This window comes from Coregonus clupeaformis, unplaced genomic scaffold, assembly GCF_020615455.1.
Source record: "Coregonus clupeaformis isolate EN_2021a unplaced genomic scaffold, ASM2061545v1 scaf0053, whole genome shotgun sequence".
Classification (NCBI taxonomy): domain Eukaryota; kingdom Metazoa; phylum Chordata; class Actinopteri; order Salmoniformes; family Salmonidae; genus Coregonus; species Coregonus clupeaformis.
The window spans coordinates 229,425-244,992 of NW_025533508.1; the positions used below are offsets into that span (position 1 = coordinate 229,425).

Consider the following 15,568-nt stretch of genomic DNA (forward strand, 5'->3'; position numbering starts at 1 on the left):
ATTCTCCTCAGAGATGTTAGCTAACCTTGAGTTATAGAACAATACATCTAGTCTAGGCTACAAAATATACTGTTTGTCAGGTATCTCTCTCCAGAGTCACCATGTGCATTATAGCATCTGTCTCTGTTTTTCACCAATGGTCGTTGTCCTCCCAGGAGAGCTCCCACTACTACTACCCCACCAGTGACTACTTCCCCTCTCTCTACACCCACCCCGAGGGAACACAAGAGCCAGGTGAGAGAAACCAAAATACTACTATGAATAATACATCACAAGAGCAACATTTCTCTGTTTAACTTCAAATTACCTCTTTGGCTCTCTTTTTCAAGATGGCCGCCGCTACCCACTAGAGCCCATAGGCCATGAGTATGAGGAGGTGAGAGACTGGGGCATGTATCAGGATGTGCTGGGGTTGTCGCTCCCACTGCATCTTTCCCAGTTTGACCCCAGGTTACCAGAGCAGAGGGGAGAGTGGAGACCACCACCACCCAATTACCCTCAGGTCAGCACAACCCCACTGGGATAAAGTACTAGTTATTGATCCCCTGTGGGGTGATGACTCTTATGGTTTCACATATTGGACTAGATGTGTTTTCTCAGCTTGAGTTTTTTCCAAATAATATTGGATGGGAAGTTTTGCATCAAAATTATTTCAAGTTAGGATTTGGCCTACAGTGCTGTATACTATTGTCACGTCTCTCACCTTCCTGACATATAGCTTCCCTCTCCAACAGGGAAGTGGGAGGGGCATGACTGCCCCGCAGCAGCCAATCAGAAGGAAGGATCCGGTGGTTGAGCGACGCCCAGAGAGAAACGATTATGATTTACCTTTTGAGCTCAGAGGACAGTTAGTTTAGGAAGCTTATGCCTTGATTCCAGAATGTGGACAATACCTCAGACTAAAATACGAACTCTTAGTGCTGTGCTGGTATTGAGTACTATATGAATAGGAAGCCTTTCAACTGATCAAATTTTTACTACCAAAAGGTACAGTATTTACAGTAGGTGATGTTGTGAGACAGTCATCAATACAAATTAGGCCTACTATCGATCCAAAGACCTCAAAGATGTCAAATGTAAAAGATGAAGCTTATCTTACAGATTTTTTAGTAACAATTTATTAAACTCTACTGTACAAATAAATTGTCAAGGATATTCTAGTCTTAGGCCTAACTGATACACAATTCCAACATGCCTCCAGTGTATTTTATACAGATACATGTCATATCCAAAATATTTCTCTAACAAGAGCCTTTACTGGAAATGTCACTCCAGCAAGATGAGAGATGAAGAGGAAGAGGGAAAGACAGAGAAAATTACAGTAAACTTCAATCAAGTTTGCAGTCGTGTGGTGACACAGGTTTCCGTCCCTCCCCAGACCATCTTCCTATACCCCAATGCCCCACTTCCCTCTCCTCCTCTCTCCCACCCTCCTCCCTCCCACTCTGCTTTCTGCTCTCCCACCATCCTCCCTCCCACTCTGCTCTCCTCCACCCTCCCACCCTGCTCTCCTCCCCTCTCCCACCCTCCTCCCTCCCACCCTGCTCTCCTCCCCTCTCCCACCCTCCTCCCTCCCACTGCTCTCCTCCCCTCTCCCACCCTCCTCCCTCCAACTCTTCTCTCCTCCCCTCTCCCACCCTCCTCCCTCCCACCCTGCTCTCTTCCCCTCTCCCACCCTCCCCCCCTCCCACCCTGCTCTCCTCCCCTCTCCCACCCTCCTCCCTCCCACTCTGCTCTCCTCCTCTCTCCCTTCCTCCTCCCTCCCACTTCCCTTTAGCCCAGTCAGTACTACATCCTGCACTCAGACAGGCAGAAAGACAGACAGGTAGACAGGGACACAGACATTCAAGGTAGACAGGGAGACAGTCAGACATCCGCTGGCACTGTTGGGCCATACGTGAAGCAGGACTCGCAGCGCCGCCCAAGAGGAAACCATCTTCCATGCGCCTGCTCGCCACGGGCACCTTGCCCTTTTGAACAATCTGCTTGTCTGTGACACACGTCCCTCACAGCAGCAGACGAAGCCTGGGATTATTACAACACATGGTCACTGCCCAAACCTCCCCCACCTCCCTCCCCCTCAACCTCCCCCTTTCCCTCCTTCTCCCCCCAACCTCCTCCCCACTCCTCTGAAACAAAGAGACCCTGAGCCCTCCCAGTGCGCCCCTCCAGCCCTGGGGTGAGCCTCTGAAGGTCGGGGATGAAGGCAGTAATTGAGCGTGGTAATGTGTTATGAAGGTAAAACCACCACACTGTATCAACAGGCTGCCTCCCTCCTGCTAATCCAGTTGTCTTTCACATTTCAGCTTCAACTCATCATTCTAGAGAGAGACCATGCAGGCCATTAGTCCTACGCTGCGACAAGAAAGAGAGAGAGAGAGAGAGAGAGAGAGAGAGAGAGAGAGAGAGAGAGAGAGAGAGAGAGAGAGGAAGGGAGGGAGGAAGGCAGAGAGAGAGGGTAAGCGAGTTGAGAGAGAGAGTATGACAGATAGATGTAATTTAAGATCTAGGTAGAAAGTCCACCCTCAGATAGCCCTCTAACTTAGTTTTATTGTGCAGATGGGTAGTTAGTTCAAGGTAGTTTAAGTTCATTGCAGGATATTGCTCCCTGGTCTGTACAGATCGAACTGATATGAACATTTTGACGATGTACCTGATTACAAAGACTTGGTGTTATTATTTAGGTGAGGGTTCAGATTAGGAATCTGAATCACGCAACATTGTCCTGAGAGCATTGCATCTACACAAACACACACAGGGATGTTCCTCCTCCAACTTCCCATAATATCAGGGGGTGGTGTGTGTGCATGCGTGCGTGCATGTGTGTGCGTCCCCCAGGAGGACAAAGAACAACAGTACTTCCTCATACCCCTCTGATAATTGCATAAAACTCACATTGAACACACACTTACACACTTACACACTCAAACACATACAATATTACACACACAGACACACACAATCAACACCCTACTTCCTCGTTCTCCCTCAAGCTTGATTTGTCAAATCAGTCAACAGTGCACACACACACAGACAAATACACACAGACAGACAAATACACACAGACAGACAAATACACATACACAGACAAATACACACAGACAGACAAATACACACAGACAGACAAATACACATACACAGACAAATACACACAGACAGAGTCGAAAACATCCTCTTTATTTACTCATTCCAAGGGGAAAAATAGAATAAGCCACTGGTTCTATTTTAATGAGGATCATTCCGCCTGCTTTAGGACCTATAGTATTTCTGGAGGAGGTCTCCCATGAGATCTCAGATATTGTTTATTATTACTACTCTGTATTGGGAAAATTCTCACCAAATCAGCCTAAAAGCATAACTGTTGTGAACACAGTTGTGGAAATATTGACAGTTAGGGTCTATTTGAGATCATGCACGTGACTGATAATGATGGTAGTAACAGTTTACTCTACATGCGTTTCCCCTACATTGCCAGGCATCTGCGGTTGTCTCTACCCAGCTACCCAGATGATATGAAATAAATTAATCCCATTGATTTACCAGACGGCTGGTGCTGTCTCTCAATTAGGTGTGCTATTTTCCATCATGGACTGTCAAGACACATTTGTCTCATCACTGAACAATTGTTTAAGTTCCAGTCAAAGTGACAAGCAGGTATTCAAATGAAAGCTTATTCTCTTCTGCTGCCGGTGCATCATCGAGGAGTGGAGAGGAACTATAATCTGCTAAATTGAAGGTTTGACAGCCTAATACAGGCACGTCAACGTCCATTTCCCTTCTTTCATGTCATGGGCGGTTTGATGTGTTATGTGCAGAAGGTCTCAACGGTACGAGTAGGAACGGGAAACAAATGGAGAAATTAATTAGCTTAATAATATCAGGTGGTTTTTCCTCTTTATACACCTCTTTTCTATACCCCTTTTTCTATTCAATATGTTAGAACAAAATACACCGGAATAAAAGTGAATAGACCTTTGTCAATCCCAGTTGACTAATAAGGTTGCTGAACCAATGCAGTAACACAAACCATACAATCAGTAAAACCTTACCCTATATGCTGCACCACATTTTCACTTCCTGAACTAAATAGAGATGAAATAGAAATTACCCCAGTCCTGCTGTACAAAAACCTGAGAGTACATCCAGGCAACTTTAGCGCAGTTTCCTGCAGCGGGTTATGTGAGAATGATAAAAGTGAATACAAAGAGAATGCAAACTGAGTTTTAGATTTGGATGAAACTCTAAAAAAATTCAAGAGTTGTCTTACGAAAGGCAGCTTTGAAATAAAAACAGAATTAATGGTTAATATTTGATGAAGGCTGATTTGAATCCATGCTAAAGCTAAAAGAGTATGGTGAAGCTCTTTAACTATTGATGTTGGCTAATGGCTTTGATGGCATACACATTCTTCCCTGCCCGGACCACGTGGTTAAAGAACACCAGAATACAATAAAACCAGTAATTCTAGCAGTGCATTTAGAGTACATGGTGACTAAATGCATTTGCATGTTGGGTAGGCTATAACAGCACAGGGCTTTTAAAGCTGTGTAACACGCATTGAGGGATGTCTATTGCCATTTAACAACCATAGAGGTAATAGAAAAACAATGCTTAACTGACAGTGTTTTATTGAATGTAAAGTATTATTTCAATGTCCAATGTTACATTTTTTACATTTACATTTTAGTCATTTAGCAGACGCTCTTATCCAGAGCGACTTACAGGAGCAATTAGGGTTAAGTGCCTTGCTCAAGGGCACATTTACGTCATTTAGCAGACGCTCTTATCCAGAGCGACTACAAATTGGTGCATTCACCCTATAGCCAGTGGGATAACCACTTTACAATTATACTATATTATTTTTTGGGGGGGTAGAAGGATTACTTTATCCTATCCCAGGTGTTCCTTAAAGAGGTGGGGTTTCAAATGTCTCCGGAAGGTGGTGAGTGACTCCGCTGTCCTGGCGTCGTGAGGGAGCTTGTTCCACGATTGGGGTGCCAGAGCAGCGAACAGCTTTGACTGGGCTGAGCGGGAACTATGCTTCCGCAGAGGAAGGGGAGCCAGCAGGCCAGAGGTGGATGAACGCAATGCCCTCGTTTGGGTGTAGGGACTGATCAGAGCCTGAAGGTACGGAGGTGCCGTTCCCCTCACTGCTCCATAGGCAAGCACCATGGTCTTGTAACGGATGCGAGCTTCAACTGGAAGCCAGTGGAGTGTGCGGAGGAGGGGGGGTGACGTGAGAGAACTTGGGAAGGTTGAACACCAGACGGGCTGCGGCATTCTGGATGAGTTGTAGGGGTTTAATGGCACAGGCAGGGGAGCCCAGCCAACAGCGAGTTGCAGTAATCCAGACGGGGAGATGACAAGTGCCTGGATTAGGACCTGTGCCGCTTCCTGTGTAAGGCAGGGTCGTACTCTCCGAATGTTGTAGAGCATGAACCTGCAGGATCGGGTCACCGCCTTGATGTTAGCGGAGAACGACAGGGTGTTGTCCAGGGTCACGCCAAGGCTCTTCGCACTCTGGGAGGAGGACACAACAGAGTTGTCAACCGTGATGGCGAGATCATGGAACGGGCAGTCCTTCCCCGGGAGGAAGAGCAGCTCCGTCTTGCCAGGGTTCAGCTTGAGGTGGTGATCCGTCATCCATACTGATATGTCGGCCAGACATGCAGAGATGCGATTCGCCACCTGGTTATCAGAAGGGGGAAAGGAGAAGATTAGTTGTGTATCGTCAGCGTAGCAATGATAGGAGAGGCCATGTGAGGATATGACAGAGCCAAGTGACTTGGTGTATAGGGGAGAAAAGGAGAGGGCCTAGAACTGAGCCCTGGGGACACCAGTGGTGAGAGCACGTGGTGCGGAGACAGCTTCTCGCCACGCCACTTGGTAGGAGCGACCGGTCAGGTAGGACGCAATCCAGGAGTGAGCCGCGCCGGAGATGCCCAGCTCGGAGAGGGTGGAGAGGAGGATCTGATGGTTCACTGTATCAAAGGCAGCAGACAGGTCTAGAAGGACAAGAGCAGAGGAGAGAGAGTTAGCTTTAGCAGTGCGGAGAGCCTCCGTGACACAGAGAAGAGCAGTCTCAGTTGAATGACCAGTCCTGAAACCTGACTGGTTTGGATCAAGAAGGTCATTCTGAGAGAGATAGCAAGAGAGTTGGCTAAAGACGGCACGCTCAATAGTTTTGGAAAGAAAAGAATGAAGGGATACTGGTCTGTAGTTGTTGACATCAGTGGGATCGAGTGTTGGTTTTTTGAGAAGGGGTGCAACTCTCGCTCTCTTGAAGACGGAAGGGACATGGCCAGCGGTCAAGGATGAGTTGATCAGCGAGGTGAGGTAGGGGAGAAGGTCACCGGAGATGGTCTGGAGAAGAGAGGAGGGGATGGGGTCAAGCGGGCAGGTTGTTGGGCGGCCTGCAGTCACTAGTCGCAAGATTTTATCTGGAGAGAGAGGGGAGAAAGAAGTCAAAGCATAGGGTAGGGCAGTGTGAGCAGGACCAGCAGTGTCATTAGACTTAACAAACGAGGATCGGATGTCGTCAACCTTCTTTTCAAAGTGGTTGACAAAGTCATCCACAGAGAGGGAGGAGGGGGGGATTCAGCAGTGAGGAGAATGTGGCAAAGAGCTTCCTAGGGTTAGAGGCAGATGCTTGGAATTTAGAGTGGTAGAAAGTGGCCTTAGCAGCAGAAACAGATGAAGAAAATGTAGAGAGGAGGGAGTGAAAAGATGCCAGGTCGGCAGGGAGTTTAGTTTTCTTCCATTTCCGCTCAGCTGCCCGGAGCTCTGTTCTGTGAGCTCGCAATGAGTCATCAAGCCACAGAGCTGGAGGGGAGGACCGAGCCGGCTGGGAGGATAGGGGACACAGGGAGTCAAAGGATGCAGAAAGGGAGGAGAGGAGGGTTGAGGAGGCAGAATCAGGAGATTGGAGGGAGAAGGATTGAGCAGAGGGAAGAGATGATAGGATGGAAGAGGAGAGAGTAGTGGGAGAGAGAGAGCGAAGGTTGCGGCGGCGCGTTACCATCTGTGTAGGGGCAGAGTGAGTAGTGTTGGAGGAGAGCGAGAGAGAAAAGGATACAAAGTAGTGGTCGGAGACATGGAGGGGAGTTGCAGTGAGATTAGTAGAAGAGCAACATCTAGTAAAGATGAAGTCAAGCGTATTGCCTGCCTTGTGAGTGGGGGGATGGTGAGAGGGTGAGGTCAAAAGAGGAGAGGAGTGGAAAGAAGGAGGCAGAGAGAAATGAGTCAAATGTAGACGTGGGGGAGGTTGAAATCCCCCAAAACTGTGAAGGGTGAGCCATCCTCAGGAAAGGAACTTATCAAGGCGTCAAGCTCATTGATGAACTCGCCAAGGGAACCTGGAGGGCGATAGATGACAAGGATATTAAGCTTAAATGGGCTAGTGATTGTGACAGCGTGGAATTCAAATGAGGAGATAGACAGATGGGTTAGGGGAAAAATTGAGAATGACCACTTGGGAGAGATGAGGATTCCTGTGCCACCACCCCTCTGACCAGATGCTCTCGGGGTATGCGAGAACACATGGTCAGACGAGGAGAGAGCAGTAGGAGTAGCAGTGTTTTCAGTGGTAATCCATGTTTCCGTCAGCGCCAGGAAGTCGAGGGACTGGAGGGTAGCATAGGCTGGGATGAAGTCAGCCTTGTTGGCGGCAGAACGGCAGTTCCAGAGGCTGCCTGAGACCTGGAACTCCAGGTGTGTTGTGCGTGCAGGGACCACCAGGTTAGAGAGGCAGCAGCCACGCGGTGTGAGGCGTTTGTGTAGCCTGTGCGGAGAGGAGAGAACAGGGATAGGCAGAGGCATAGTTGACAGGCTGCAGCAGATGGCTACAATAATGCAGAGGAGATCGGAATGAAATTAACTAAACATCAGGGAAAGGAGAGAGCAGGCCTCCCTCACCAAAAAAAAAAAATATATATAACTCTCCCAACTTCCACCTCAGAAACTATAATTGTTTCACTGAACCACCCGAGTAAAACTCTCCCAACTTCCACTTTAGAAATTAGAATTGTTGTAAACTACAGCAGACTGTTATCAGTAGCTGTAATTAAGTACAGCAGCTACCAACCACCTAACGTTAATGCCTCGGATGAGGTTAGAAAAACAGCTGAATGGTAGCAGCTAGCTGGCTCAATCACAGGTACTCTTAAGCATGAAATAACATTGGAAACAATTAACCACAGTTGCAAAAAGTTACCAGTAGCTACCCGCTAGCTAGCTAGCTAGCTAGCTTTGTTGGTCCAAGTAGTGGGTAAGCTAGCCTCGTGCTTCGCCGGGGTCCGCCGAATACAGTCCTTACCTACAATAATTACCTACAATAACCTTCAATAACTACCTGAGTAAGCTACCTATAATACCAAACTACAATACCTACCTACAATCTAAATACATGGTTTAAGCTTAACTCAACACCATATAAGAAGCCAAGTTTACCTTTCATAACGCAGCAATGATTAAACGTTGGGTAGCTAGCACAAAGATATTGTATTTAGCTACCACAGTACAGCCAGCTGGTAGTGTTGGCTGGCTAACAATGGCTACTGTGTTGACTTTGTTTGAAAAACGGCGTCGCTGCGAACGAATGTAGCTGGCTAAAAGGATATTGTTTTTAGTTGCAACCGTTGCTAATAGCAACTCGCCAGCTAATCCAGGAGGTGAGTTAGCTAGCTAGCTTCGTGCTACACCCGGCACCGCCGAATACAAAAGTAACCTACAATACTGTCAACATATTGTTCACCATTGTACAATATGTTGACAGCACTGCATTACTGTAAGCTTGCTGAAGACATCTGTAGAATACAGTAGCCTATGTGCCTGTGATTCTCAGCCATGGTCAGTGGATTATATTCACCTGTTTGAAGACTACCTGCTGAAATCTAAAAAAGGTTAAGAAATGTATTCTACCCCTGGTCTGATGCAGTGTGGCCAGTGACATGTCTTGTGAGGAGGAGGAGGAGGAGGAGGAGGATGTACAGCATGTTGAGAAGTAGAGAACGTGACTGGATGGGGACAGTCCAAAAGCCACCCCGACTCCTGCAGCGAAGACTGTCCTCTGTTTGGGGGCCTGAATTGGACCCTTTGTCCATTGTGACCGGCCTGGGCTGGTGTCTCACTATTGTGTAATTGTCACGGATTCAGCCGAGGCTGCCCCTCCTCCTTGCTCGGGCAGGCTTCGGCGGTCGTCGTCACTGGAGTACAAGCTGCTACCGATCTATGTTTCTGTGTTCGACTTGTTCTGTCTTGATTGTGTACACCTGTTTCCCATTATGTTGTATTGTCTTCCCTATTTAACCCTCTGTCTTACACTGTGTGTTGTGTGTGATTGTATTCGTTATCGGCAGTCGTTAGTGTGCGGGTTATTTCCTCCCTGTGTGGAGATTGTGTATTCTCAGTTTACTTTCTAGTAAAGTACGTTTTCTGATCAGCTCTGTGTCCTGCGTTTGACTTCGCCCACTGCATTTCACTGACACCTTTGACAGAATCACACACCTACGACATGGAGTCAGCAGGAGCAGCGGTGCCAGCCGGATCGATGGAAGAACGCGTACAACAACAAGTGGCCATGATCCAGGCTCTCGGCACCGCCATGGAACATGTGGTGAACACAATGGAGCGATGGGAGAGAGGAGGTCTTCCTATACCTCCTCCGATTACACCACCACCATCATCGATACCCATCGCTTCACCTCCGGGGTCCAGTGGGATTCGGCTCTCGCTCCCGAGGGCTTATGACGGCACAGCTGCCGGGTGTCAGGGTTTTCTGCTCCAGGTAGAACTCTACCTGGCAACCATCCACCCGGCCCCCTCGGGATACGAGAGCGTGTCCAACCTCATCTCCTGTCTGTCCAGTAAAGCGCTGGAGTGGGCCAACGCCGAGTGGGGGGGAATAGACGCCGCTACTGTCAGCTATGCAGATTTCACCCGCCGCTTTAGGGCGGTATTCGATCATCCACCAGAGGGAAAAGCGGTGGGTGAGCATCTATTCCACCTCAGACAGGGGAAGAGGAGCGCGCAGGAATTCGCACTGGACTTTCGGACTCTGGCTGCCAACGCAGGATGGAATGAGAGGGCCCTCATCGACCACTACCGATGTAGCTTGAGGGAGGACGTGCCTCGGGAATTGGCCTGCAGGGACACCAACCTAAGCCTGGACCAACTGGTGGACATGTCGATTCGACTGGACACCCTGTTGGCTACTGTTATGTGAATTTCTATCTCTAATTCAACCTAAGCTTGAATCATTACCAGAGGTTGTAAGGCTCTGGTTTTAATCATCAATGATTCAAGGTCCACAACCCACAAGGATTATCTGTAACTTTATTCATGGAGAGCTCTGCCGCCCAAAACACATACATACTGTTTTATACTCCTTCCACACAAAGGCACCCTGCTCCGCCCACCTCTACGAGGCCCCCTGTAACCCATTTTCTCAGTCCCCTTCACCCTGGAATGTTTAGTCCCCCCCCCGTCTGTTAGTAGGTTGACAATACATTATAATTCTAACACAGTTCACACATTTATACTGTATTTGGGGTGAAATCCTTTAGTCATTATTCTTAAAATACAAATTAATCTAACAGCTACCCGCGGACGTCCGGATCCGGGGCCTTCCATTCCATCCCCCAGCACCTCCGAGCCTACCCCTATGGAGCTCGGAGGTGCTGCTATGAGGGAGACCAGTAGAGGGGCCGTCCCCTGCACCAACTGTGGCCGCAGAGGACACACTGCTGGTCGTTGCTGGGGAGGGCCTCCTAGGAGTCGAGGCAGTAGGCAGCGCACTGATGAGCCATTCCAGGTGAGTAGGCACCCAACTCACCCAGAGCTCCCTGTTGCGCATGTGTGTATGAATGTTGTGTTTCCCGAGTTTTCTCCTCAGTCCCAGCATTAGGCGCTAGTAGATTCAGGCGCAGCTGGGAACTTTATAGATCGTCAGTTTACCCATAAGTTAGGAATTCCTATTGTGCCAACCGATGTGCCCTTCCCTATCCATGCCCTAGATAGCCGCCCTTTAGGGTCAGGGTTGATTAGGGAGATCACAGCACCTCTCAGGATGAAAACGCAGGAGGGGCATGAGGAAATAATTAGTTTGTATCTGATTGATTCTCCTGCGTTTCCCGTGGTGTTGGGGCTTCCCTGGTTAGCTTCTCATGACCCCACTATTTCATGGCAACAGAGGGCTCTCAAGGGATGGTCTGATCAGTGCTTGGGGAGGTGTTTCCGTAGGGGCAACGACGGTGGAAAGTCCAAACCAGGTTCCCACCATGCACATTCCGCCTGAATATGCCGATTTGACTCAATTACCACCCCATCGACAGGGGGATTGTGCGATAGACCTCCAGGTAGGCGCTGCGCTTCCCTGGAGTCACGTGTATCCTCTGTCACAGGAGGAGACGGCGGCAAAGGAGACATATGTCACCGAATCTCTGAGACAGAGATACATACGGCCGTCCACTTCCCCTGCGTCATCGAGTTTATTTTTTGTGAAGAAGAAGGATGGTGGTTTATGCCCGTGCATTGACTACCGTGGTCTAATCAGATCACAATAAAATACAGCTATCCACTACCTCTGATTGCTAGTATGATGGAGTCATTGCACGGGGCGCGCTTCTTCACTAAATTGGAACTCGCGTACAACCTGGTGCGTATTCGGGAGGGAGATGAGTGGAAGACAGCATTTAGTACCACCTCGGGGCACTATGAGTACCTCGTCATGCCATACAGTCTGATGAATGCTCCTTCAGTCTTCCAATCGTTTGTGGATGAGATTTTCCGGGACCTGCATGGACAGGGTGTAGTGGTGTATATCGATGACATTCTAATATACTCCGCTACACGAGCCGAGCATGTGTCCCTGGTTCGTCGGGTGCTTGGTAGACTGTTGGAGCATGACCTGTATGTGAAGGCAGAGAAATGTCTGTTCCAACCACGGTGAAGGAGGTGCAGCGGTTCTTGGGTTTTGCCAATTACTACCGGAGGTTTATCCGGGGCTTTGGGCAGGTAGCGGCTCCCATTACCTCCTTGCTAAAGGGAGGGCCGTTGCGTCTGCAGTGGTCAGCTGAGGCGGACAGGGCTTTTAGGCATCTGAAGGACCTGTTTACTTCGGCTCCGGTGCTGGCTCATCCGGATCCTTCCTTGGCATTCCAAGTTGAGGTGGATGCGTCCGAGGCTGGGATCGGTGCTGTACTGTCTCAGCGCTCGGGTACGCCACCAAAACTCCGCCCCTGTGCTTTCTTTTCTAAGAAGCTCAGTCCGGCGGAGCGCAATTATGATGTAGGGGACAGGGAACTGTTAGCTGTGGTTCAAGCCCTGAAGTACATCTGGGCGGCGAGGAGGTTGAACCCTCGTCAGGCAAGATGGGATATGTTTTTCACTCGATTTGTGTTTACGCTCACTTACAGACCAGGTTCCCAGAACGCTAAGGCAGACGCCCTGTCCCGACTATATGACACAGAGGAGAGGTCCATTGAGCCCACTCCCATACTCCCGGCGTCGTGTCTGGTGGCACCGGTGGTGTGGGAGGTTGATGCGGACATCGAGCGGGCGTTACGTACCGAGCGTACTCCCCCCCAGTGTCCGGAGGGTCGGATGTACGTGCCGCTCGAGGTTCGTGATCGATTGATCTATTGGGCTCACACGTCACCCTCCTCTGGTCATCCTGTTATCGGTCGGACAGTGCACTGTCTTAGTGGGAAGTACTGGTGGCCCACTTTAGCCAAGGACGTGAGGGTTTATGTTTCCTCCTGCTTGGTGTGCGCCCAGTGTAAGGCACCTAGACACCTGCCCGGAGGGAAATTACAACCCCTACCCGTTCCACAACGGCCGTGGTCTCATCTATCGGTGGACTTTGTCACGGACCTTCCCCCCCGATCTTGGTTGTTGTGGATCGGTTTTCGAAGGCCTGCCGTCTCATTCCTATGCCAGGTCTCCCTACAGCCCTACAAACTACTGACGCCCTGTTTACACACGTCTTCCGGCACTACGGGATACCTGAGGATATAGTGTCAGATCGGGGTCCCCAGTTCACCTCTAGAGTCTGGAGGGCTTTCATGGAACATCTGGGGGTCTCGATTAGCCTTACCTCAGGTTTTCACCCCGAGAGTAATGGGCAGGTGGAGAGAGTGAACCAGGATGTGGGTAGGTTTCTGAGGTCCTATTGCCAGGACCAGCAGGGGGAGTGGTCGGGATATATCCCCTGGGCAGAGATAGCCCAAAACTCACTTCGCCACTCCTCAACTAACCTTACGCCTTTTCAGTGTGTGTTAGGTTATCAGCCGGTCCTGGCACCTTGGCATCAGAGCCAGATCGAAGCTCCTGCGGTGGACAAGTGGTTTCAGCGTTCGGAAGAGACCTGGAACGCTGCGCATGTACACCTGCAGCGGGCTATCAGGCGACAAAAGGCGAGCGCTGATCGCCACCGCAGTGAGGCTCCGGTGTATGCACCGGGAGATCGGGTCTGGCTCTTGACCCGAAACCTGCCCCTACGCCTGCCCTGCCGGAAGCTGGGTCGGCGGTTTGTGGGGCCATTTAAAGTCCTGAGGAGATTGAACAAGGTTTGTTATAGGTTACAACTTCCTATTAATTACCGTATTAACCCCTCGTTCCATGTGTCTCTCCTCAGGCCGGTAGTAGCTGGTCCACTCCAGGAGTCTGAGGTACGAGAGGTTCCTCCGCCCCCACTGGACATCAAGGGGGCTCTGGCGTACTCAGTCTGTTCCATCTTGGATTCAAGGTGTTGGGTGGGGGGCCTGCAGTATCTCGTGGAGTGGGAGGGGTACGGTCCGGAGGAACGGTGCTGGGTCCCTAGGAGGGACATCCTAGATCCCTCCATGTTGAGGGATTTCCACCAGAGTCATCCGACTTGCCCTGCTCCGTGTCCTCCTGGCCGTCCCCGAGGCCGGCGTCGGCGCACGGCTGGGGCCGCGCGTCAAGGGTGGGGTACTGTCACGGAGTCAGCCGAGGCTGCCCCTCCTCCTTGCCCCGGCAGGCTTCGGCGGTCGTCGTCACCGGAGTACTAGCTGCTACCGATCTATGTTTCTGTGTTCGACTTGTTCTGTTTTGGTTGTGTACATCTGTTTCCCATTATGTTGTATTGTATTCCCTATTTAACCCTCTGTCTTACACTTTGTGTTGTGTGTGATTGTATTCGTTATCGGCAGTCGTTAGTGTGCGGGTTATTTCCTCCCTGTGTGGAGATTGTGTATTCTCAGTTTACTTTCTAGTAAAGTACGTTTTCTGATCAGCTCTGTGTCCTGCGTTTGACTTCGCCCACCGCATTTCACTGACGCCTTTGACAGTAATATTGTAGTGGCTGGAGAGGCTGTGCTAACAACTCTCCAAGAGCATCGCCCCACTGGGCTATAACTGATGGAATCAATGTTGTTTCCGCGTCATTTCAATCCCAAAAAATAAATGTGATGATGTTGAATCAATGTAGTAAACTAATTGCATTTGAAAAAAAGAATCATCAACATAAGGGCATTTAGTATTTTTTTCAACCAACCTTTAACCTAAATACAATGACATGGTGAATTTTTTGTTAGTTGACAACTCAACCAAATGTAAATCAAACCTAGACGTTGAACTGACTTTTGTGCCCAGTGTGGCTCTTCTTATTATTGTGTTTCTCAGTACAGTACAGTACTGTGCTTCTTCAATGCACTTCCTTACTGTACGTTCTGGACTAATTGAATCTGTGAAGGACAGTTCCCTTCCCACTCATCTTTGATGATGCTTAAAGGTATGAGCACTGTGTAGATTAAGTATTGTTTTAATGCACTTGCAGACCAGAAACATTTTTTTGTAAAATTGTTGCTGCATTCCCTGTATTTAAAGGTGTACAATACATTGAAAAGGCAACAGTATTGAAAATTCTCCAGGGTCACATTCTGACGTTTTCTGAAGAATTATTAAAATGTATTTTTCCATCTGTCTATCTAGTCTTCATACTGAGTACTGTAAGGCCAATGTGGGAGTACAGACAGACTGACTGGCAAGCACAAGCTGAGGTATAGTGCAAAAGAGAGACACGCAGACACACAGACATGGAGAGAGGCAGCCAAAAAGAGAGACATGCAGACACACAGACATGGAGAGAGGCAGCCAAAAAGAGAGACATGCAGACACATAGACATGGAGAGAGGCAGCCAAAAAATGAGACACGCAGACACACAGACATGGAGAGAGGCAGCCAAAAAGAGAGACACGCAGACACACAGACATGGAGAGAGGCAGCCAAAAAGAGAGACATGCAGACACACAGACACGGAGAGAGGTAGCCAAAAAGAGAGACATGCAGACACACAGACACGGAGAGAGGTAGCCAAAAAGAGAGACATGCAGACACACAGACATGGAGAGAGGCAGCCAAAAGGAGAGAAACGCAGACAAAGACAAGCAAACACAAACACAGAGAGAAATAGAGAGACAGACAGACAGACAAACACCAGGCGTCAGGCTATAAGACAGACAGACGAGAACCCCTAACACAGAGACGATTGAGGCAGACTGACTGAGAGTGAGAGAGTCTGGAAGACAGATAACAAAAAAGAAAGCA

The 15,568-nt window shown here is 49.1% G+C and overlaps 1 protein-coding gene across 1 annotated transcript in view; it reads left to right on the top strand.

Moving 5' to 3' along the window:
- The window catches only part of LOC121562834 (nephrin), a 40,070-nt gene extending 38,931 nt beyond the window's left edge, over positions 1-1,139 (top strand). The window contains exons 27-29 of the mRNA XM_045212816.1: positions 156-234; positions 330-502; positions 735-1,139. Coding sequence (XP_045068751.1) covers positions 156-234; positions 330-502; positions 735-857 — 375 coding nt within the window. The 3' untranslated portion in view covers positions 858-1,139. The remainder of the gene's footprint in view (positions 1-155; positions 235-329; positions 503-734) is intronic.
- The last annotated feature ends 14,429 nt before the right edge of the window (positions 1,140-15,568 follow it).